The sequence below is a fragment of the Pimephales promelas genome, chromosome 4 (genome assembly GCF_988280905.1).
Source record: "Pimephales promelas chromosome 4, fPimPro1.hap1.1, whole genome shotgun sequence".
NCBI classification, from domain to species: domain Eukaryota; kingdom Metazoa; phylum Chordata; class Actinopteri; order Cypriniformes; family Leuciscidae; genus Pimephales; species Pimephales promelas.
In genome coordinates this window covers 35,592,937-35,616,563 of record NC_142772.1, presented here as the reverse complement: position 1 = coordinate 35,616,563, position 23,627 = coordinate 35,592,937, and the positions used below count along the sequence as shown (strand labels likewise).

The window sequence follows — 23,627 nt, the reverse complement described above, 5'->3', positions numbered from 1 at the left end:
TCTACTGGGCTATGAGAACAACTTCAGAGATAGATATTAAGATTACATTTGTAAATATATTATGCTTCCTAAATAAAATAGTCATACAGTGGATTCTGCCCTAATGAGCACAATATTCACAATTTTTTTCCCACTCCGCCTACTGACGTAACGCTACACAAATGGCGTCATCACAATGCGCCGCCTATTTTGATTAATGCACAGCTGAATTTTAGCTCGTGTTCACTCTTAGCAGTGCAATATGGTTCATATTGGGTCACAACACGCTACACAAGTCGCATAATATTAAATAATACTAGTATTATATACTAGTTAGTATTATGTCGACTGGCATTTACAGATGAGACTGGCAAAATCACCGCTAGGTAGCTGCTGTCTCGTTCATTAGCTGAAAAATCAGCTAGCCGTTCAGAAACCATGCCGCAGATTTCAGTCAACTACATTTTGTTATGCGGACAGTTCTTATTGCTCTTTACAGTGCTACTTTTACAGTGTCTGGACGGGATTCACTCGGAAAACTCAACCGACCCACCCGGAAACGGAGTAACGACTAGCAAAACAGTTCTGTTCAGCGAACAACCGGGAGAAACACTTGTGACGGAGAGTGTTATACCTACTGAAACATCAAATCACACGGAGCAGTACGAGTACAACCCTCCATCACCTGTCGTTCTCTGTCGATACCTGTAAGTTCACTTAATTTTTCTGAAGCACGGGGGAACGACTTACAATTCAGTGTGCGCTGTTATAGTTTATAAAGATGTGCTATTATCTTATATAGACCAGAGGAATTCATATTCTGCCAAGATCCAGTCGATCACGGAGGAAATGTCTCTGCCTTTCAGGAGATGGGCTATGGATGTGTAAAGGCAAGTTCAGTTGTTTTGTAAGGGTATTGCTTTAAGTTATTGTTACAGTGCAATTATACATTTAACTACTGAGTATTAGCCTATGTTTATAAAAGCCACTTTAATGTCCTAAGGCCTAATCCTGGCTTTATCTAAGACCTGTCTGTGAAACCAGGCCTATGTGTAACTTAATATAAAGTGTTATTGTTAGGATTAGGTTTGTTGTAGGGTTAGTGGCATGTAATTATGCATAATTTATAGTTGTAACTATAGTAGCTACATGTGAGTGTAACAAGCACACTGTAAAATAAAGTGTTACCTAGATTTTTATTGGAAAGATATGTTGCAGCCATAATCTGCAGTTCAGACAGAGCCTTGAAGAATTCCTGCTTTTTAATAAAAATAAACAAATAAATAAATAAATAAAATCCCTTCCAGCTGAGGTTTGTGTATGTGTCGCAAAGCTAAAAACATACAATTGACTTTTTCTTGTAGTTTGGCGGTCAAGTGTACAAAGATGTGAACCATACCCAGGTGTTATGCTCGGCACTGGATGGCATAGAGTGTGCTGGACCAAGGGAGTTTCTCAGAGGCAATGAGCCATGCATCAAGTAAGTGAAATCAAAAATAGCAGGGTGTCGTGGACATTCTGGAAATCTGGAAAGTGGAAATAACAGCATTTTTTAAAGTATAAACAGTATATCCTAACATTCTATTCATAGTAGATACTGCAAGTATTAGATACTACAGTATTTGCATCTCAGTGTCTGTATTGTAAACAAGTAAATAAATGTTATTTATAGGGGCAAATTTAAATTCAGTTTACAATGACCAAAGTGTTCATCCATAATTTAAAAGAGTAAAAGATTTGTGCCTTGAGTCTAGATTTAAAAACAGAAATAGAAGGAGCACTCTTAAAGGGACAGTTCACTTTGAAATTAGTTCTTGATATGTTTTAGCTTACCTCTTGGGCATCCAAGATATAGGTGTCTTTACTTCCACAGTATTTTCAATTTTGATATTTTTAGGTCAAACCGTTCTTGTCTGTCAGTCATATAATGCAGGTATGGTGGTCCACCTCAAAGAGCATGCACAGAGAAGTCCAAATTAAACATGATTTAATGACTCGTAAATGTAAGTACACATTGATGGCCTAAGACAGGAAATGAGCGGTTTGTGTGAGAAAACGAACAGTGTTTATATCGTTTTTACCTCTTGTAACCACAGCCACGCCCAACTGATCTGAAAAAATTAACGTTGTCTATTGATATATCGAAATCATCTTCCATTGCAATTTCCTGTATGTCTAAATATGTTTAGGTCTTCACAGTGAAGGATAACACTTCTGAAATCTCTGCGTAAACAATGAGTGACGTAAACATTCGAGAGATCACTTCCGGGGCTTTTTCCGGCGCGCTTGTGCAGATAGAAGCCCCTTCGCCCTCAGAGTACTTGGACGTGACTGTGATTCAATAACCAGGGAGCAGCAAACTGCAAAGGCTCTGTCACCTTTCGATTTAAGACTTTACCTTAGGAGCTGAATTTAAATTAATAAGTTCAGAAGAGATATAAGATGGTGCATTTCCGTTAAGAGCTTTAAAAATAATCAGCAACATTTTAAATTAAATTCTAAAAAAGCCAAAAAGCCAGTGAACAGAAGCTAAAATTGGAGAGATATGATCACTTTTTTTTTTTTTTGCACTAGTTAAGTCTGCTGCTGCATTCTGACCCATCTGTAAATGTGCCAATGAAGATCGAGGAAGCCCATGATATAAAGAATTACAATATTCCTTGATGTAATAAATGAATGCATACATTTTGTAGTACTTTAGAAAACAGTATGCAATCATAATAACAACATATTTAGTTTATTAAATATATTTTTAATAATTAATTGGATGTTCCCTTATTAGGTTATTTTACTTGACATTAACCTTAAATGGTGGGCAAAGTTATAGCTTTCAATAGCTTTTGCCAACAAAATACAGTATTTTTGCACTTAGTGTAAATGTCAATATTTCATATTGTTAAATCGCTCCCCAGTCAAGGAGTATTAGGAATGACAAAACAGTAAATAATTGGAGAAAGACAAGGAGGTTTAGCACTAGTGTCCTAGCACTACAACCAGGACACTTAATCTGGTAAAATTAGATTTAGTCTTTTATTTTAGTAAGAAATAAAGAACAAACACAATTACGGTTGTCATAGAAAGAATTGGATTTTATTTGTTGTTTTGGCTTAAACCCCTCCTGAGACTCTATGGTTAAAGAAAAACTAACTTACCTGCTCAACAAAGGAAAAAATGGGGAACGGGGAACTTCCCGATCTCCCTAACTAAACCAAAATCAGGAGAAAACTATTAAACAAAAGGTGGCCTACTCAAAAGGAAGTAATTTGGTTCAATAGATTAAATTTCTTACAATTCAATGTTGGGTGGCACACAGCACACCAATCATACAACAAAATCAGTCTTCAAAGTTAACAAAAATAGGGTCTGGGGCAGGAGACAGGAACCCTCTCCACACAACACGCTTAATTTGGTCTCGCCTCTTCTTAATGAACACTGAAGCTTTATACCACTTCCTTCCAGTCATCTGCCAATCTCAACCGGTAGGGAAACCAGCAAAGTAACTGGGATCAAGTGGCAGTCGTAAATACCTGTTAGCTGAAAACATGGCGGAAAAAGAGGAGAAATACACCAAAAACAGCAATACGCATAGCAATAACCTTAATCACATCCCCAAACATAATATGTCCTGGAACGTAATAATATCATAAAATCATGGAAATTATTCTAAACTTAAAAAGATGGAAATATCTATACCTGATTTAGCTGTAAAATATCTAATAAGCTAGTTATTGCTCTGTAGAGTAAAAATCGCTTGCTAGCCATTTAAATGTTTGATTTGTAAGCAAAGTTTTATTAGGAGTCGGTTCATTTGAATGAATCACAAAAATGGTTCACAAAATGTCTGAATGATTCATTAGCAAACTGTTCTGAATAATAATGTTTTTTAATAATAGTTATCCAGTGATAACTTAGAAAGGTAATAGAAAAGAAAATTTTATAAATAAGCTAGTTATTGCTCTGTAGAGTAAAAATCGCTTGCTAGCCATTTAAATGTTTGATTTGTATGCAAAGTTTTATTAGGAGTCGGTTCATTTTAATGAATCACAAAAATGGTTCACAAAATGTCTGAATGATTCATTAGCAAACTGTTCTGAATAATAATGATTTTTTAATAATAGTTATCTAGTGATAACTAAGAAAGGTAATAGAAAAGAACATTTTAAAAAACGTCTGAGCCCTTATTATAGCATTTACTGATCCTTCGTTTCACATATTTATTATTTTAAGAAAATAACACTAAATATGAGATGACAGCCAGTTACACTTACATAAAGTGTTTGCTGTTGTCTGACGTCTGCATCACAAGAGAGCATTGCATAATTTTTCATTTCTTCACCACAAGAGGGCAGACAGGTACTGTAGATTCCTTTCTCTAAGAAGTCTATACATGCATTATGTATTTGGCCATCATCACTAAACATAAACTATTCTAATTATGAACTTTAACTGTCGACAGTGTGTTCAGTGCATGCATAGCTTACATGTGTTTGCGCTGTTTTTTTTTTAAGGTATAATCTATTAATGCATTGACATTAATGGATTGTTTTTCCTCTTTGATATTTAAGATACACAGGACACTACTTCATCACCACCCTACTGTACTCATTTTTCCTGGGATGTTTTGGTGTCGATCGGTTCTGTCTCGGGCACACTGGGACTGCGGTGGGAAAGCTGCTTACCCTGGGTGGCCTTGGCATCTGGTGGTTTGTAGACCTCATTCTCCTGATAACAGGGGGACTGACTCCCAGCGACAGCAGCAACTGGTGCACTTTCTACTGATGTAAAGTAACTGCAGCCTTTCACTTTTCTTGTACTCGCAAGTTATATCACATACACTGATTGCATTTGGGCTTACATGGGCCTTAATTTGCCATTATTATTTCTAAAATACTGTTTCTCTTATTTCTTTTGTAAAGTGTTTATGTAAAGCAGTGATGTAAATAAATGCCATCTTCCAAGAGTAAAACTCTTACATTATATCTAGTTTATTTATCAATATGTATGATAATCCATGGTTATTAAACAAACAACAAAGTTGTCTCGGAAGTTAGTTTGGCATTTTCATCACACACTACACTTCCCTGCCTTTGTTTCTTTTTTGCTGTACGATCTGTCTCAACAAATGATGTTTAAAATCACCAAGTTTATTGCTGACTGTGACAAAACAGCAGCAGAAATGTTACAGACCTTATTTTAGACCCACCGAATACCTACAAAGAGCTGTCTACGGACAGATGTTATGAAACAGCTTGCAATTAAAAAAAACTTACAACAATAGACTCTATTAAACATGCGTCCCTTGGCAGACGTCCCATGGTTTTTATCACACACTTTTCAAAAAACTATTGGGTGAAAAACTTTCCTTTTCATTAATTTCCTCTTTCATGTTTTGCAGTTTGCGTGTTCCTTGTTCATTATGCATGAGATTTATTTCCTGCTGAACAGTCGGGGCACTTTGAGATATGATGCATGCAATTAAACTGTATTCGCACAATTTTTGTTAAAATTATAAGGATAAAAAGACTTGTTTGATTGGTGTGGGGCAGTGAAATTGATTCCTTACTTGACAACACTTGAAAGCAGCAGGTTGTAAGTACATGTGGTGTGTTTGTTGACCATGATTGTATTCAGCCTGACAGATCATCAACTTCAATATTTCATGCACTGCAAGTCTCTAATTTAAAACACTGCAAGAGTACAAGCTGTTATTTATTAATTGCTTTCAACAATAAATCCATACGCTACTACAACATTTTAGGTCCGTAATATTTAGTAAAGAGAATGTTACAGAAGTTTAATATTTTAAATAAATTTCTAATTAAAGAATCCGAAAAATGTATCAAGGTTTCCACAAATATATGAAATATTTCAGAAATATACTTTGTGCTATATATATGAAATATTTCGGAAATATACTTTATGAAATATACTTTACAATAAGGTTTCATTAGATATAGATAATGCATTAGTTAACATGAACTAACCATGAACAACATCTCTGTTCATTAGTTTATATTTGTTCGCGTTAACTCGCATGTACTAATGCATCAATTCACATTAACAGCACAATTACTAACAAAAAACTAACCATGAACATTGAGGCATTGATTTGTTGGAAAACATAATTCTACTGCGGAAAACAAATGTTAGTAACATCAGTTAATGTTGAATAATGTACACTTTACAATAAGGTTTATACATTCCATTAATAAATACTTATTTGAATGCAAGTAACGATAGTAAAGTGCGTATAAACATGAACAACATGTTTTTCCACAGTAGAATTGTTTACCAACAAATCAATGTCTTATATATATGAAAGAGTGTTGATAAGAGACACAACTACACATGTACTTAGTGTGTGTCAACTGCTACATAAACTAATGTAAATATGTACAGTAAGTTAACTTTACAAAACAGTAAAACTATTTACAGGCTTAGTTCATGTTAACTAATGCATCGTGCTGTTAATGTGAATTGATGCATTAGTAATGTGTGAGTTAACGTTAACAAATATAAACTAATGCTGAACAGAGATGTTGTTTATGGTTAGTTCATGTTAATGAATGCATGCACTAATGGAACCTTATTGTAAAGTGTTACCAATATTTCCACCAAATTAGCATATTAGATTGATCTCTGAAGGACCATATGACACTGAAGTAATGAAGCTGAGCTTTACAGTTCATTTAAGCTGTAATAATATTTCATAGTTTTTCTTGCTTTTATTATAATTTGGTCAAATAAATGTGGCCTTTGTGAGCATAAGTGACTTTCAAAAATATATAAAAATAGCAGACTTTTAGGAATGGTTGTACCATATTGTGATGTGTGGCAAACTCTACAAATAACAAAATCAGGTAAATATATACAGAAGAGCATTATATCTATACATCACTCTACAGATAACATACTTGTGTATTTGTAAAAAAAATGCATCACTTCATCATGATTGTCTACTCCATGTTATCATTATAATGGCCTTTTCAAATAAAGCATGTTTGTGGATAGCGCATTGTTTAGATGAAAACTAGCAACAGAAATCTTTCTCAGTCCACTTCGCCAGGAACCACTGTTACTGTGATTTCTTCATTAGCACGTCGCACCACCAAAGAGAGGATTGCGTCCGATTGCACGGCCTGGCTCACATCCTCTGAAGAATGCACTGGTTGTCCGTTAATGCTGATGATCACATCTTGGTTGACCAAGCCAGCACTACAAACAAATGACAATATGTGAAACATTTTTACCTAATTTGTTCATTATTGTACCACAGAACAGCACATATATAAATGTTAATTGCAACAACGAACTCACCAGGCTTTGGATTTAAACCGTCCCATTTATTTAGCAATAGAGAATCCAGATTTTTTTTTATTTTTATGATTTGTTGTTTGTTCAAGTTGACAATGCAGGTGAAGAGGACATAACTCAATCCAAGAGCTGTATCCGCTTAAAGGGATAGTTCACTTTGAAATTAATGTCATCCAAGATGTAGGTGTCTTTGTTTCCACAGTATTTTCAATTTTGACATTTTTCGGTCAAACCGGTGTTGTCTGTCAGTCATATAATGCAGGTATGGGGGTCCACCTCAAAGAGCATGCACAGAGAAGTCAAAATTAAAATGTAAGTACACACTGATGGCCTAAGACACAAAACGAGCAGTTTGTGTGAGAAAACGAACAGTATTTATACAGTTTTTACCTCTTGTTAGCAGCCGTTAACAGCCGTAGAACTGATCTGAATCAGATGTCCAACTGAACCAAACTCGGACCTTTAGGGCCGCTGTCCTGCAGAGTTTAACTCCAACCCTGATCAAACACACTTAAGGCGGGCATACACTGTGCGATGTCTGCGCGATTTCAGCAAGGTACCTACTCACACTGAACGAGTAAATCGCATGCGATGCAAAGCCAAAGTTCAGGATTTATGTGCTCACACTGTACGGTCCGATCGTCGAGCTGCGACTTCACTGCTCACACTATACGTGTAATATCTGCGATAACCCCCTGGATTGCGCCTATTTACGTGTATGTATCCAGAGATATTGTCAAAACAAGCATCTGCAATCAGTATCAAGATGATTTAGTATTTTCAATTTATGCATTTAATTATTATTATTATTATATTATCATTATTAGGGGAGGCCTATAGGCTAATTTTACTATTAAATTGATCCGCTATTATAATTAATTTGCCACGCAATGTTTTCACAGCACATAACCAACGTGCTGTGAGGATAATAAAATATTAATCTACTTCTCATTAAAAATTGTCTAAAACATTTAGGTCGATTACAATGAATTATATACATATAAAATAACTATTGTTCAGTCTATAATATGTCCGAACATTGCCATTATTAATCATCAATGAAAATTAAAAACAGGTTTATTTCAAAAACATTTTTTGACAAAATAATAAAAGAGGTGTTACATATCAGGTGGCTTGAAGACGGTGGGTAATATTATCCATTTTGCAACACGAACTGGAGGTAAGCAACAGTAATTGTAGCTCGTTTTTATTTTAATTTTATTTTTGCTGCAGATGAAATGGTTAAACTTCTGTTTTCGCGCAGGTGCAGTGAGGGAAAAAAACACTGAGTTTAGGGCAATCGGTTCGTAGCTTTGCTTCAACTGTGCGATGTAGTCACGAGGAGCGACCAAAATTTCTGACATGCCAGAAATTCATCCGACCATCCGATTGTCGATCGTGAGAGGTTAATCGCCTCTCGTTTCTCCCTGTACACTGCACGACAAACGACAAAGCTGAAAATCGGTCCGACACGAAGGCTTTATGCCGTGCGTCACGTGACCAAACCGGAAAACGGGTCTCATCGCATCCGCTTGTCAGAGAAAGTGTTAACGGCCGTAAGAACTGACTACGATATCTATGGATATTTAAGGTAATCAGCTAACCTAACTAGTTCACTTTGTTATTGGCGTTTTATTCCATTTAAATATCTAAACGTTACTGTGAAGAATAAAAAATATAAAACGTTTAAATATTAATCTGCACATGTGAGGGATATTGTTTGCTAATCTTTGCTCGCTCCTTTTAAGTTATCTTGAGTAAAACCGCAAAAAATTTCATGAAAAACATACAAAAGACCTGGACCGGAAGCGATTCGACCTGTTTTACAGAGAATGCGGAAGTAAGTTGTGCATAAATCGGACGAAAATCGCACAGTGTATGCCCGCCTTTACCTGTGACTTTCTAGTGATCATGAAGACCTTGATTAGCTTGCTCAGGTGTGTTTGATCAGGGTTGGAGTTTAAACTCTGCAGGACAGCAGCCCTAAAGGACCGAGTTTGGTTCAGTTGGACATCTGATTCAGATCAGTTCGACGGCTGTTAACAAGAGGTAAAAAGGATATAAAACTGTTCATTTTCTCACACAAACCACTCTTTTCGTGTCTTAGGCCATCAGTGTCTACTTACATTCACGAGTCATTAAATCATGTTTAATTTTGACTTCTCTGTGCATGCTCTTTGAGGTGGACCACCATACCTGCATTATATGACTGACAGACAACACCGGTTTGACCGAAAAATGTAAAAATTGAAAATACTGTGGAAACAAAGACACCTACATCTTGGATGCCCTTGAGGTAAGCTAAAACATATCAAAAATAATTTCAAAGTGAACAGTTCACCCAAAAATGAAAATGTCATCACTTACTTGCACTCAAGTTGTTACAAACCTGTAATTTCCTTAAGTTGGACACAAAAAAGATATTTTATAGAGTGTTGGTAACCAGAAAGTTGACTGTAGCCATTGACTTATATGGTATTTTTTCCCTAATTTACTATGGAAGTCAATGGCTTCTGTCAATTGCTTCATTATTAACAAAATTATTTAAAATATCTTCATAAATGAAATGAAATTCTGTTTTTTACTCGCCCCCATTTCATTCCAAACCTGTACTACTTCCTTTCTTCTGTGGAACATAATAGAAGATATATTGAAGTATGACGGTACTCAAAATGTGTTGGTTCCCATTGACTTTCACTGTATTTTTGTCCACACAATGGAAGTCAATAAGAACAGAAAAAAATACAACAAAAGTCAATGAGAACTGAAAGATTTGTTTTACCAACATTCTTCAAAATATCTTTTATTAGGTTTCACAGAAGAAAGTAAGTCATACAGGTTTGGAATGACATAAATGAAGACAGAATTTTCATTTTTGGATGGATTATCCTTTTAAGTTTCTAATACTGGACACTTATCATATGAAATCAAAATACCACATGGGGGAAATTTCATCATGGGACAGGGGTGCTTCAGGAAAAAAATGTATTCATAGGGTAAATATTCAAAAGCCCCTGTGGTATGTGATGAGGATATAAATCTTTATTTAACTGAAGGTTATGATGGTATGAAACGGGCCTCTGGGCCTAGATGAGTGAGGAAAGAGCTGCGGTTAGAGTTAATGAGTAAGATGAGGTGGTGTAGGCAAATCCCTTTACCTGAAGGCAGCTGTCCCTGGAATAACCTCATACACATACACTCCTGAGCTCACATCTGGGAACTTGCTGTCCTTCTCCTTAAGCTCCCTAATCAAACTGATTCAATAATGTCAAAAATGCTTTCAAGATCACTTTATATCTTCATAAAAGCATGTTTGAAAAAAATAAATAAAAATAAATCAAACTTACGCAGCTGAAAGTTGAAGCATTCGCACTCCCATATATTTCTTTTTAGTCAGCATTCTTCCTGAAGTGTAAGAAAACAGCTACTTAATTTAAACAAGATACAACCAAACAGCTGAAACAGCTAAGAAGATGTTTGCAAACCTTTTATTTGTCTGTCATAGGAGTCTGCAAGGAACTGCCGTATGCGGTGTGAGGGAATAGCAAATGATATTCCAGGCGTAACCTTCAAAGTGTTTATGCCAATTACATCCCCATCCTTGAAACCGCAAACAGGGAGCATAATATTGAAATGCACTGTAATGAATGAACCTTGTAATGACCTTGAGACACACAAGGGACGGTGGTCAATGGGTTTAATGATTTAATTGAACAGTAATAGGAAATACTGAGGTGACTGCTTAAATAACTGGAATGAAAGATGCTTATATGAAGAATGAATATATATACACTCACCTAAAGGATTATTAGGAACACCTGTTCAATTTCTCATTAATGCAAATATCTAATCAACCAATCACATTGGTTGGCAGTTGCTTCAATGCATTTAGGGGTGTGGTCTTGGTCAAGACAATCTCCTGAACTCCAAACTGAATGTCAGAATGGGAACCAAAGGTGATTTTGAGCGTGGCATGGCTGTTGGTGCCAGACGGGCCGGTTTGAGTATTTCACAATCTGCTCATTACTGGGATTTTCACACGCAATCATTTCTAGGGTTTACAAAGAATGGTGTAAAAAGGGAAAAACATCTAGTATGCGGCAGTCTGTGGGTGAAAATGCCTTGTTGATGCTAGAGGTCAGAGGAGAATGGGCCGACTGATTCAAGCTGATAGAAGAGCAAGTTTGACTGAAATAACCACTCATTACAACCGAGGTATGCAGCAAAACATTTGTGAAGCCACAACACGCACAACCTTGAGGCAGATGGGCTAAAACAGCAGAAGACCCCACCGGGTACCACTCATCTCCACTACAAATAGGAAAAAGAAGCTACAATTTGCAAGAGCTCATCAAAATTGGACAGTTGAGAATGGAAAAATGTTGCCTGGTCTGATGAGTCTCGATTTCTGTTGAGACATTCAGATGGTAGAGTCAGAATTTGGAGTAAATAGAATGAGAACATGGATCCATCATGACTTGTTACCACTGTGCAGGCTGGTGGTGTTGGTGTAATGCTGTGGGGGATGTTTTCTTGGCACACTTTAGGCCCCTTAGTGCCAATTTGGCATTGTTTAAATACCACGGCCTACCTGAGCATTTGTTTCTGACCATGTCCATCCTCTGATGTCTACTTCCAGCAGGATAATGCACCATGTCACAAAGCTCGAATCATTTCAAATTGGTTTCTTGAACATGACAATGAGTTTACTGTACTAAAATGACCCCCACAGTCACCAGATCTCAGCGCCAATAGAGTATCTTTGGGATGTGATGGAATGAGAGCTTCATGCCCCAGATGTGTGGATCTCCATCAACTGGAAGATGGTATCCTATCAATATGGGCCAACATTTCTAAAGAATGCTTGTTGAATCAATGCCACGTAGAATTAAGGCAGTTCTGAAGGTAAAGGCGGTCAAACACAGTATTAGTATCTGTTCCTAATAACCCTTTAGGTGAGTGTACATGAAAAAAGCCATTGTTTGATTCCAGTTTTATGGTGCATCTGTACATTGCTTTTTACACGTTTTCAAGCTCCTATTGTGCACTATAAATTGATTTTTTTTAGTGCAGATCCAGATGCATGCTTGAGCCCGAGGCTTTTTCAAGGACACATGTTGTGTTTTCCTTTACAAAGATCAATAGAATAATATAAACCACCACAGGTAATTTGCCCAGGGTATACTAAATTTCCAGATGGAAGAAGACACTAGCCGCGTTTCCACTGCCGGGCTAGGGCTGGGCCAGAGCTAACAGCGAGCCGGGCCGAGCTAGTGGCCTCGGGCCTCAAGCACCGGGCTTGCGTTTCCACTGCCGGGCCAGTAGCCCCACAGCGCTGCCCCAGACCCCACCCCTAACACGCCTTTCAGGATCAAACGTCATAAAACCCAACCCATTTCAGCGGGTATTATGAATTAATTTATTTTTTAAATTAGGAAGATAGCATGTATATTAACTCAACTGCCGTAGTGGCTACAATAGTGTCCCGAGACCAGTATACAGGCGATTCTCCATTTCAAGCAGCGATTTTTTGCGCGATATAACAAGTAGGGCTGCGGGCACGTTTTCAAGTTATTCATTAATCGTTAACCGAGGCCCATCGGTTAATACTCGGTGCATAGTGTGCGCGCCGCAACCTCGAGATACGGAGTTAATTTTTTTAACACCTTTAATAACTGATTGGACCCCATTTGAAACGAAATTAATTTATAGAAATAAAACGCAGCAAGTACGGAGCAGTTAAAGCCCCATTTCCATCACCCTTCAAACTGAAATTGCCAATTGAAAATAATCAAAACGTCCATTTCACAAAAACTCCGTGTCTGCAAATAATAATAATAATAATAATAATAACCATCATCATCATTATTGTAACATTTTATTAGGCTGCATATGTAGAAGACGCCTTTATCCAAAAAAGGAATAGAGCACAAATAAACACAATATTTTTGACAAATATCAGCGCATATCCAGTGTGTGTGTAGCACGCACTGATGGCTGCGAGACGCCCATGTGAACAGTTTCATTGCATTTCTTTCAGTGGAAACAACTTAAAATACTCTTTAATTTCTGGTCATACAGAAAATAATAATACATTATTCGCAAATAAATTTATTTATAACAAGAAAACGTTGTGCTTTAACAATTAATCAAGGCGCGCTTCATGATCTCCGTGAACTGAAGCGCGAGACCTGAAACAGCCACCGCATTCGAATTTGTTCGTTTTAAATTGGACATTAAATGTCCAATTTAAAACGAACAAATTCGAATCGAAAGCCAATATCTTCTCCGTTTATGTAGCTTAATTTCTCTCTAAATGTGCATCCGGAGATGGAGATATGTTTTTAGCCGAAAATCATTTAGAAAACAATAGTTTATTAATAAACAATTAATGCCTCGTTATTTTATATTATTTTATTATCAGACACATTTATTATAGCCTATAAATCACCCATAAATCCCCTTTCTGTAGGCTGTGGTTACGGCTCTTCTCATTCAGCACTGCGGGGAAAATATCATTTCCAGGTTCTAATTTGGCCTCAGAAAACCAGTAAAATATATATTTTTTCATATTAATTTGTCAAATAATTTAAATGTTTAAGGGGCAAAAAAATCAAACAAATATCTGAAAATTCGTCGATATGTAGCTATAGCCTATATATTGTTGCGCAGCATTTGGCATAAGCCTACAGTTCAAATTAAAATGTTATGCAATTTTAAACGGTTAATCGGTTAAACATGGACACCCCTATGTGCATCTTGCTTCAGATCATAACGTTCCATAACACCGATAAACTCCGCCTTTTACCTTGAGCACGCCTCTAGCCCGAGCTGGCCCCCTCTGGCCCAAGGTATTCGACGGGCCAGAAATCCTGGCCGTTGGCCCCGAGGAAGCCCCGATCAAGCCCCGGAAGTGACAGTGGAAACGCGACTGGCCCTGGCACGCACTAGCACGGCCCGGCCCTGGCCCGGCAGTGGAAACGCGGCTATTGAAATAGTAGATTCTGCACAGTAATGAACCATGAATACCATCACTGAATAAAAACAAGAGTTATAACCTTGGGGGAAGTTTTACTGAAACAAATAAAGATACACAAGAGCTGTAGCAGCTGAGAGAGAATTATTTTAAAAATGTTATTTAATGCCAAAAAAGAGACAGGAGAATAAATGCTTCTTACCAAGTTTACAAGGGGGCCTCCTGAGTTGCCATACTGTGAAAAACAAAAACAAAAACAATTGTATTCCATTCATTTAGATGGACATACAGTTAAAACGGTCTATACTGATGATAATGTCTATGTGTATAATGGTTACATTTATAATGGCATCTGTTTGAATATACTCCATATCAGAGTTCTGCAGGCCAAGTTCATGACCTCCTCGGTGGGTAGTGCTGATGATACCGGTGGTCACTGTGTTTTGAAGGGAAAACGGGCTTCCCACGGCCACTACAAACTCTCCTGGCCTCAAGTCTGATGAATGTCCAAGTAAAAGCACAGGCAGGGGAGTCTGTATAAAAGAGAGACACAGACATGAGCACTGGCTCGTTCTAAAGATACTCGAAGACGATTGGCTCCCTTGCGTGATCCCATTTCAGTCGACGTCGACTACTACCTCTACATACGCTACCAGGACGTTCTCTGAGCAGCAGTTTACCAAGTTTTGTAGCTCCATTCTATATGCTGATTCATCGTTGTAAGAAATCAGACCCATGACATTTACATAATTTGAAAACAGTAACTTAAAAAAAAACATGATTCTCGCTACTTACAGACCAACTCACAATACAGTGCGTCAAATTTGAGATAAATGTCTTGATGTCTTGTTCAGGAAGAAAAAAAAAGGAAGTTTACTATCTTCTGTGCTGTCACCCTTTTAGAAAAGTCTAATAACTTTTGGTCAAATGTTTGAAGCCAGCAGCCAGTCTGGGCCTGAGCCTGTCCCTGCCTGCCTATGCTCTGTAGGGAGTATTTTTATGAGTTCAGGCTGATGCACCAGGCTTGATTACCAGTGCTTCTAGAGCAGGATGGCTTTACACTCTGTCTCAACCTTGACTCCGCAGGCTACTGCTGGGGGCCCGAGCGCTGCAAAATAACAGATTGCCATCTGCCTCCCCAGCCAGCACTTTTCTACTCCTTTCTGAAACCACAGGCAGCCATACACAGCCTGGGACTGAATTAAAGTGATTACCAATCATTTGTGCTACATGCTGTTGCTATGGTCTGGGTTATGGCGAGACGTTATCGGTGTTGGCAGAAGATGCTCTATGCCGCTGATTAAAGACTCGCTTTAAAACGCAATTACAAGTTTATTTCTCACAATTCTGACAATCTTTTCTCAGATTTGTGAGCTATAAACTCGCAATTGCGACTTTACATCATGCAATACATCACGCTCCCAACTGCGTGTTATAAAGCCAGAATTGCAAGATATTAATATCCAAGTTGATTTCTTTTATATTATTATTTCTCGCAATTCTGAATTTATAACACGCAATTGCGACTTTATATCACGCAATTCTCAAAATGTAAACTCGCAATTGTGAGAAAAAATTCAGAAGTGTGAGATAAAGCGTAAGGGTGTAAATCGCTTCATCACGATACAATATGATATCGATTCTCTCAGCCAGCGATACGATATTTGCCAATACCTCAAATTCTGTGACACGATTACGATTCGATTTAGGGCTATATCGATTAATCAATATTTAGATGGTCTGTGCCAAATTTGCATCACCAGTTGACCATAGATAGAAGTTACGTGAGGACGTGGATAGTGTCAAAATAAATGTACCTCATATCGATATTTTAGGTATGGCATCGATGCATCATACCTTTTATCAATGTATTAAAAGGTACATCGAATTAGGTATTAGGGTTACACCCCTAATAAAAAGTCGCAATTACCTTTTTTATTCTGTGGTGGAAACAAGCTTCCATAGAAATACCATTTTTACTTTGGGCTGTTTTTTTTTTTTGTCAGGAGATTTTTCCAGGGCTGTGTGCTGGTACTGTTTACAAATGCGGTCTGTTAGTGCCAAACAGACATGTTATTGTGCATGGTCACAAGCACACCGAAAAAAGGCAGAAAGTTGGAATTTGACCAATTTTCTCCTGAAAAAAAAAAATCTGAAAACAAATTAACCATGTCAAGAAGGAAAATCTTTTTTGGTGGCACAAGCCCTTGCTGACTCCAGAAACATCTGCTGGACTGCCTCCCCAAGATTAATTTACTTCCAGCAGCTGTGAAGCTACTCGCTGATGATAAACCAGAGGTCCTGAGCCATAACATGCAAAGACAACATTTTTTTTTTACCAAGCAACCAAAGAGATTTTAACCACTTAAAGGGTTAGTTCACCCAAAAATGAAAATGATGTCATTAATGACTCACCTTCATGTTTTTCCAAGCCTGTAAGACAGAACTGGGAGACAATACAATCCTGAATAAAGTCGTAGTTTTTCTTATTTTTGGATCAAAATGTATTTTCGCTGCTTCAAAACATTTTAAATAACCCACTGATGTCACATGGACTACTTTGATGATGTCTTTATTTCCTTTCTGGACAAAGACAGTATATACCGTGTACAAATTTTCAATGGAGGGACAGAATGCTCTCGGACTAAATTTGAAATATCTTAAACTGTGTTTCGAAGATAAACGGAGGTCTTACGGTTGGAACGACATGAGGGTGAGTCATTAATGACATCATTTTCATTTTTAGGTGAACTAACCCTTTATAGGACCTCTATTATGCTATTTTATAGCTTAATGTTGTTGTGGAGTCTCCTACATGTTTACATACATCAAAGGTAAACAAAAACATTTAATTTCCTCATAATATACATTTGCACATCATCACATTTTCAATGATCCTCAAACGACTCGCGAATTTAATCAATCACTACTTTCCGCAAGCTACTCTGTTCTGATTGGCCTACCATGTACAGCGCATCGAAATCAAAACCGGCCATTGCTCTGCTTGTCCTGAGGCTTCCTAAACTAAACACAGTAACGAACAATGAAATCCATTTGATGTTTCAATGTGAGCGTGACTCCAATGATTAAACACTGGAAGAGCTCATTATTCAACCTCTATCGCAAGTACAACTTGAGCATGTTTCACAGTGATACACTACCGGTACTCCGTTTGAGGTACTTTATAAGATGTTGCAACGGTTATTCCTCACCATCAGCATAAATAAGTGCATGTCCATCAACAACCCGATTATTTTACTTGTAAGTTACTAATTTATTTACATAGTATTTTTCTAATATATTGTGGTGAATACAAGGAAACTGTATCCATAACCGTGCATGCAAGTTATCTGTTAAGACAATCTGCATTAATACTGGTAGACACCGTTTTATGTAATAGTGGCCCACAATTAGCAGAGGTATGTCAGTAAGACAGTGATAACATTAACCAGTTAGCAGGAGACCTACACAATATAAAACTCAAAACAATTTTTTTAAACACCATATTTCAAGAGTGTGTGATATACTAATGTTTCGTCTTGACGTCACAACGAAACGGCTTACGACTCATTTGAAAAAAATTCATTCAATTGACTCAAGAGTCGACTCTTACTTTTGAAAGACAATAACTTATACAGTGCACTTCCAGATTTAAAACTTTGTTCGATGTTTTCATTCACTTAGAACTAAGTTACACACTACATGAAAGGTCATTTTCAAAAATTATAGGGGCAATAGGGGCTCTTTAAGACTTCTGGAGATTAGTTTTTGTCATTGGCCTACTTACCTCTGAGTCGATCTTAATTAGAGCAATGTCTAATTTTTGATCCACATCTTTGATTGTGGCATCAAACAGCATGCCATTTTTCATCTCCACTTTGATCCGCTGGTTATTGGACAGTACATGTGCATTGGTGACGATCCACCCATCCTCTGACACTATAAACCCTGAGCCACTGGATACAGGAACCTCTTGGTGGGACAATGGTTGTCTGGATGGAAATAATGAATCCCTTGGTGTATGAGTTCAGGTTGCCTATTATTATTTTGAATCACGATATTTTCATCTTGTCTAAGACACCACCAAAAATTTTCAAAATACTATATTATTGAAAAGCATTTAAAATGTTTTTCTTTTAAAGAAATGAATGCTTTTATTCAACAAGAATGCATTAAATTAATCAACAGTGACAGCAAAGACAGTAAAGTTTATAAAGTTAAAAAAAAATTCTATTTCAAATAAATGCTGTCCTTCTGAACTTTCTATTCATCAAAGTATTCTAAAAATGTACCACGGTTTCCACAAAAATATTTAGCACGACTGTTTTCAACATTGATAATAATTTAATTTTTCTTAAGCAGCAAATCTGTGTATTACAAAAATAAATTACATTTCTAAAAATATATAGATATAAAAAAAGATATTTTACATAATAACACTGTATTTCATAATAGTACTATTTTGTACTGTATTTATGTTCAAATAAATGCAGCCTAGGTGAGCATAAGATACTTCTATCAAAAATCTTAGTGACCCAAAACCTTAAATGTTTAGTGGTGGTGAAACTGTTCATATTTTCTCACATTTTTAAATACGAATGTTTATTTATGCAAATAAAATATCTTTACATAAAACAAATCAGATCTAAACAGCAGTGTTTACATAGTTAATCTACTCTCATTTTTGAACCCCTGTCTAAACAAGCTAGCAAAAACAATTATATTCTCATAATTGAATTACATAAGAGTTTATTCTGAGCCAGCTAAGAATATCAAGCATTCTAACTAGCATGTGACACTCTGCTCAGCATCTGAACAACTACCACCATCTGTCCTTCTTACCGACTAAACAGTTCTAGATGGACCACTGCAGGGGCAATCTTATCCACCACATCTGCTATGAAGTTAAATTTGTAGCGCATGCTGCTTGGATTTCGAGAGCCTATCAGAGCAAAGAGAACAGACAAAAATGACACTAATTACATTAGAAAATATATTACGATGGAAAACTTTCCAGGTTAACAAGGAAACATTTTCTTTAAAAAAATTGAAACCAAGCCAAAACCTCCAAAAAAGAGCTTGACAACCCAAGACTAAACTATAAAATGCGTTACAAATGCCACAATGTAGTTGTTGTTTTGTCGCACATCAACAATAGAAACGTGCAGGCACAAGCTGAAGTAAAGCAAACAGCCATGTGGATCTCTTTTCTTCACCCTGCTACCTGATGGCACTGGTGGGAGAACTTGTCTCAAAGCCTCTGCATAAATTGATGTTACATGCTTATATCCAAGTCTGTGGCAGCTGACAGCATCCTTGCTCCTCTGAGAGAAAGTCTCAGTCCAGATGTTAGATGAACAGGTTTCCCAGAGGTGAACCACAACAGGTAAATGTGTCGCATACAAAAAAATATCTAGTGGGAACGGGAAATGAGAAATCTAAACCACTGGTGCAGCACGTTAAAAAACGATTTAAATAAATATAGACATAACTGTTTAAATCATCTCCTCTCTGTTTCTGTCAAAGAAACCTGAGCAGAGTCAGCTGACGCTTCATAAATGCAAATTTGTAGTGGAAGTGGATACAAAGCACAAGATGAAATTGATATAATCCACATAACATGTTACCACTAGACGAAATTGATGTTCCCTTTCTGCATACAGAGTCGACTTTCAGAGCTGAATTGCTTGTGACAATGTTTTTTCAGTCTTTTGGGAACCCTGAATTAGGCAAGGCATAGCTGACAGAACATGCCACATGGTTTTCATAGATGAATCATATATCCCAAGGCATCTGTCATAACAAAATAAATGTGAACCTCTTGGCCAGAAGCCACAGAACATTTGTATGCATAACATCAGGGGGTTCACCTGAAACATAAACCTTACCTGAGAATATCTTTTCAAAATGAGTCTGTTTTAGTATATATATTTATTATTTGAACATTAAAAATGTTACAAAAGTTTTCCCCCAAAAAACTTTTGAACCTTTTACAAAGAGTAATATATTATTAAACAACATTAAACAATTAAACAATAGTTTGCATGATATATTATTTCATTTTTAAATAAATAAATAAATAATTTACTTGTGAAAACCAATTAAACAATAGTTTGCATAATATATTATTTCATTTTTAAATAAATAAATAAATAAATAAAATAATTTACTAGTGAAAACCCATAGTTTATTTCTTCCATGGAAAATAAAGAGCCATTTAAAGTCAGATTTGCTCTTTTCCATACAATGAAAATGAAAAGTAACCAAACCATGGCTGCCAAGGAAGAGATTCAAAGTAAGATTTTCTGTGAATAACTTAAATTTAAGATTCTTCCTTCACAGCTATCATATGACTTCAGAAGACTTTGAATATAATGCATGAGTCATATGCACATTTATGAAGCTTGACAGCCTCTGGTCGCAATCCATTTTTACTGTATAGAAAGAGAACGGCTGAGAGGCTCTCCGTGGAAGAATGAAAGGCATATGGGCTTGAATGACATGAGGCGAGTCAATGATAGAAGAATTTGAATTGTTGGGTGAATAATACATTTAAAAAAGTAGACTTATTTTCTATATACCAACCTTTTCATTAACACAATTCCTTAATCCTTATCATCCTTGTCTTCTCTGAAAGTAAAATAAAATCCCACACTGTTCTCATCAGCTGGAATGATTCTGTAGTCAGTGGGATTGAGAACTCACTGACAATGATCATCACTGCCTGCACCACATTTCATATAGAAAATGTACTGACACAAACATTTGTCTGTCAAATCATATCTCAAAGCTGTGAGTATAAGAGAAAAACACAATATGATTACTTTTCATTATTGTTACAAATTTAGAGTGTGGTGGAAATCACCCCACAGTCAAGACATGATGAAAATTTAAAAATGTCAAAAATCTCTGTAGCCTATACTAATACTGTATGTATGGTACATGTTTTGGTAGTAGTAGCAAGCAATATCATTCCAAGTTTTCAGTTTGTTTCTAAAATCAACATGCTATGATAATATTGATGTTTAAAAGTTGTTCCATGATTTGACAACAATTGTCAAAGAAAGAAAGAAAGAGCTTACATTAGTCAACCACTGCTTCTGCAATATGTAAAATAGCTGAATGCCAGCACCGAAATGTGCTGAAACGAATGCTATCAAAGTTCCTTTGACATTGAAATAGAATTGAAATGCTGCACCTCTTTTACTGCAGAGGTTTGTGACTGAAGTCATAAATCTATTATCACATAAATGCCTCTTCTTACTTTTTATGAGGGGATTTGGTTGAATTTTGCATGAAGCTGTATAAAGGCAAGCTGTACTCACTCATATCTGATATGCCCCTTGAATGACTTTTTGATTTTTCACCTTCTCAGTATTGAAACGTCTTTACCACACACACACACAACATTGAAATGCAATAAACAAACTTAAAATGAAACAAAATTAAGGGGGAAAAAAGAAGAAACTACGTATCTTATTAGAAATAACATGTAAACAAATTTAATTTATGCAGGGAATTTTGGGATTACCCCATTAATTCTAAGATGATTTGTGGTTTTACTAAGCCTAGCCTACATATTTTAACAACATTTAACAGTAAAAATAGGCCTAAGCGTTTTGTCTAGCTAGGCTACATAAAAAATTACAATAGGTTAATTTTGTTAGTTTAGTTGCGACAAAAACTTTGGTATGTTGCCTATGTTATATACCTATTTGTATGTATGTATACATTTTTTTTTAATTTGTATTTATTTATTTATTTTTTAGTAAAATTATTAGGCTAGTCAAATTAGATCTGCTCCATTACTTTCAATGCAAATTGGTTTTCAACGCAAGTAATTTTATGAGGGGGAAAATCAACTAGCACAGTTTAGTCAGGTGTTACGAACATCCAAAAAAATGTTTCCGCTCACCGGTCTCACAGGGGCCTCTCTGGATGAAAATGACAGCAGGTATGCCGCTCATCTTCGCCCGCCTGTTCTCAGCTTTCAGCCGACAGATGCTGGGATAAGTTCTCCCATCGCTGCCGCACACTGGCTCATGGGAGTCGCAAACGCACATGCCGCGTTCAGAGGTGCGATATTCACAGGTCATCCCCTGACCGCAAAATCCATGACCGCGCTCCCCACAATACTCCCCCTCTCCCGCAGCACACATCGTACAGCAGCCACAGCTGTCCTTCACCACGCCGAAGTAACAAAACTCGGGTGCAGGTGAGCAGCGGGACAGGTCGCACACATCCGGACACATTGTCTGTCTTTTCCGTAGAGCACGCGCCTGTAACTCAGAGGCCACGAGAACGCAGGCCAACAGTTTCCACATGATGAACAATCTTGAGAATCAATGTAGGTAAGTAGGCAGGCTACAGAAGGAATTTCAGTTTCAAGTTAACTTCGCTTTGACAAAATCAACAGATGTCCTCTTGCTCAACTTCACAAAGAAAATGTTCAAGTTTAAACTCAATAATCGTTGCATATTGCTTTAATATGTCATATATAATGAAGTTGCGGCTCGTTTCACGTAGGCTACAAGTCTTTATGAAGGGATAACATGCTGGAACGTAGGTTTTGTGTTTGGGGTCTTCAGGAAAGGAATTAAGGGAGGAGTTCAAAAGTTTACCTCTCTCTGTGCCTGTCATCATCCCAACCATCGGGTTGGATCACCACATGATAAATAAGCTAATATTGTTCTTGAGCAAAACTTCCCTTAGTTTATTTTTATATTATGCCTATATATTATTTTAAAGGGTTGACCCAAAAATCAAATATAATTTTTTTTTTTTTTTAATTATTTAGGGTCCAACAGTAAGTTCCAGGGAGACTTTTAAGAGGCCTTGTGAATAGGCTATGAGACACATATTACAGCATTAATAAACATTTGTTTTCATTGTTAATGGGTTTTCTGAGCCAAACTGGATTGCGTGGCCTTAAACCCCAGGGGCCCCCTGGGCACTGGCCCCATAGGCCCAGTCAGTAATCAATCCCTGGATGGATGGATGGATGGATGTGCTGTTTTGGGCTTCAAAATCTCAGTTAAAGGGATACTTCACCAGGGAAGATGAATGTGTATTTAATATTGGTCATTTATATAATGTAACTTTTTTTAATTTTTTTTTTAATTGAAGCATTCTAGACTGAGAACAGGCAGAAAATGTATTTTTTACTAATGTGGCTGAAAGACAACAACTCCCAGAATGCACTTGCTTTAATTGCTGCCCTTAAGAGGCCACTGCCAAACCACACCTACTGGTTGCAGGGGGCAGAATCTGGATACAACTAGGCTTGCTTTGATGCATCGTGAGTCATTTCATAAATTTCCATGCTAAATTGCATTGTACCGGGCCTAATGTATATAAC

The 23,627-nt window shown here is 36.8% G+C and overlaps 2 protein-coding genes across 2 annotated transcripts; one reads left to right on the top strand and one right to left on the bottom strand.

Annotated features, from left to right (window-relative positions):
* The first annotated feature begins 163 nt into the window (after window positions 1–163).
* Window positions 164–5,516, top strand: tm2d2 (TM2 domain containing 2). The gene is made up of 4 exons (XM_039659692.2): window positions 164–686; window positions 782–869; window positions 1,344–1,459; window positions 4,545–5,516. The coding sequence occupies exons 1-4, from the start codon at window positions 418–420 to the stop codon at window positions 4,756–4,758; spliced, it is 687 nt and encodes a 228-aa protein (XP_039515626.1). The 5' UTR covers window positions 164–417; the 3' UTR covers window positions 4,759–5,516.
* A 1,018-nt stretch (window positions 5,517–6,534) lies between these two features.
* On the bottom strand, window positions 6,535–22,779 carry htra4 (HtrA serine peptidase 4). The gene is made up of 9 exons (XM_039659378.2): window positions 22,185–22,779; window positions 19,112–19,211; window positions 18,057–18,261; window positions 14,608–14,802; window positions 14,472–14,504; window positions 10,779–10,893; window positions 10,641–10,698; window positions 10,452–10,547; window positions 6,535–7,194 (listed from the first exon to the last, which is right to left on the bottom strand). Exons 1-9 carry the CDS (start codon window positions 22,591–22,593, stop codon window positions 7,029–7,031), a joined length of 1,377 nt encoding a protein of 458 aa, XP_039515312.2. The 5' UTR covers window positions 22,594–22,779; the 3' UTR covers window positions 6,535–7,028.
* Window positions 22,780–23,627: the final 848 nt, after the last annotated feature.

Excerpts from the sequence above, each read along its gene's own strand:
- tm2d2 (XM_039659692.2), top strand. The coding sequence starts at position 418 with ATGCCGCAGATTTCAGTCAACTACATTTTGTTATGCGGACAGTTCTTA. Across the intron at positions 870-1,343 it reads TGGGCTATGGATGTGTAAAG|TTTGGCGGTCAAGTGTACAA; the intron begins GCAAGTTCAGTT and ends TTTTTCTTGTAG. Across the intron at positions 1,460-4,544 it reads GGCAATGAGCCATGCATCAA|ATACACAGGACACTACTTCA; the intron begins GTAAGTGAAATC and ends TTGATATTTAAG.
- htra4 (XM_039659378.2), bottom strand. The coding sequence starts at position 22,593 with ATGTGGAAACTGTTGGCCTGCGTTCTCGTGGCCTCTGAGTTACAGGCG. Across the intron at positions 18,262-19,111 it reads CATCTAGAACTGTTTAGTCG|ACAACCATTGTCCCACCAAG; the intron begins GTAAGAAGGACA and ends ATTTCCATCCAG. Across the intron at positions 7,195-10,451 it reads CCAGGGACAGCTGCCTTCAG|TGCTGGCTTGGTCAACCAAG; the intron begins GTAAAGGGATTT and ends ATTTGTTTGTAG.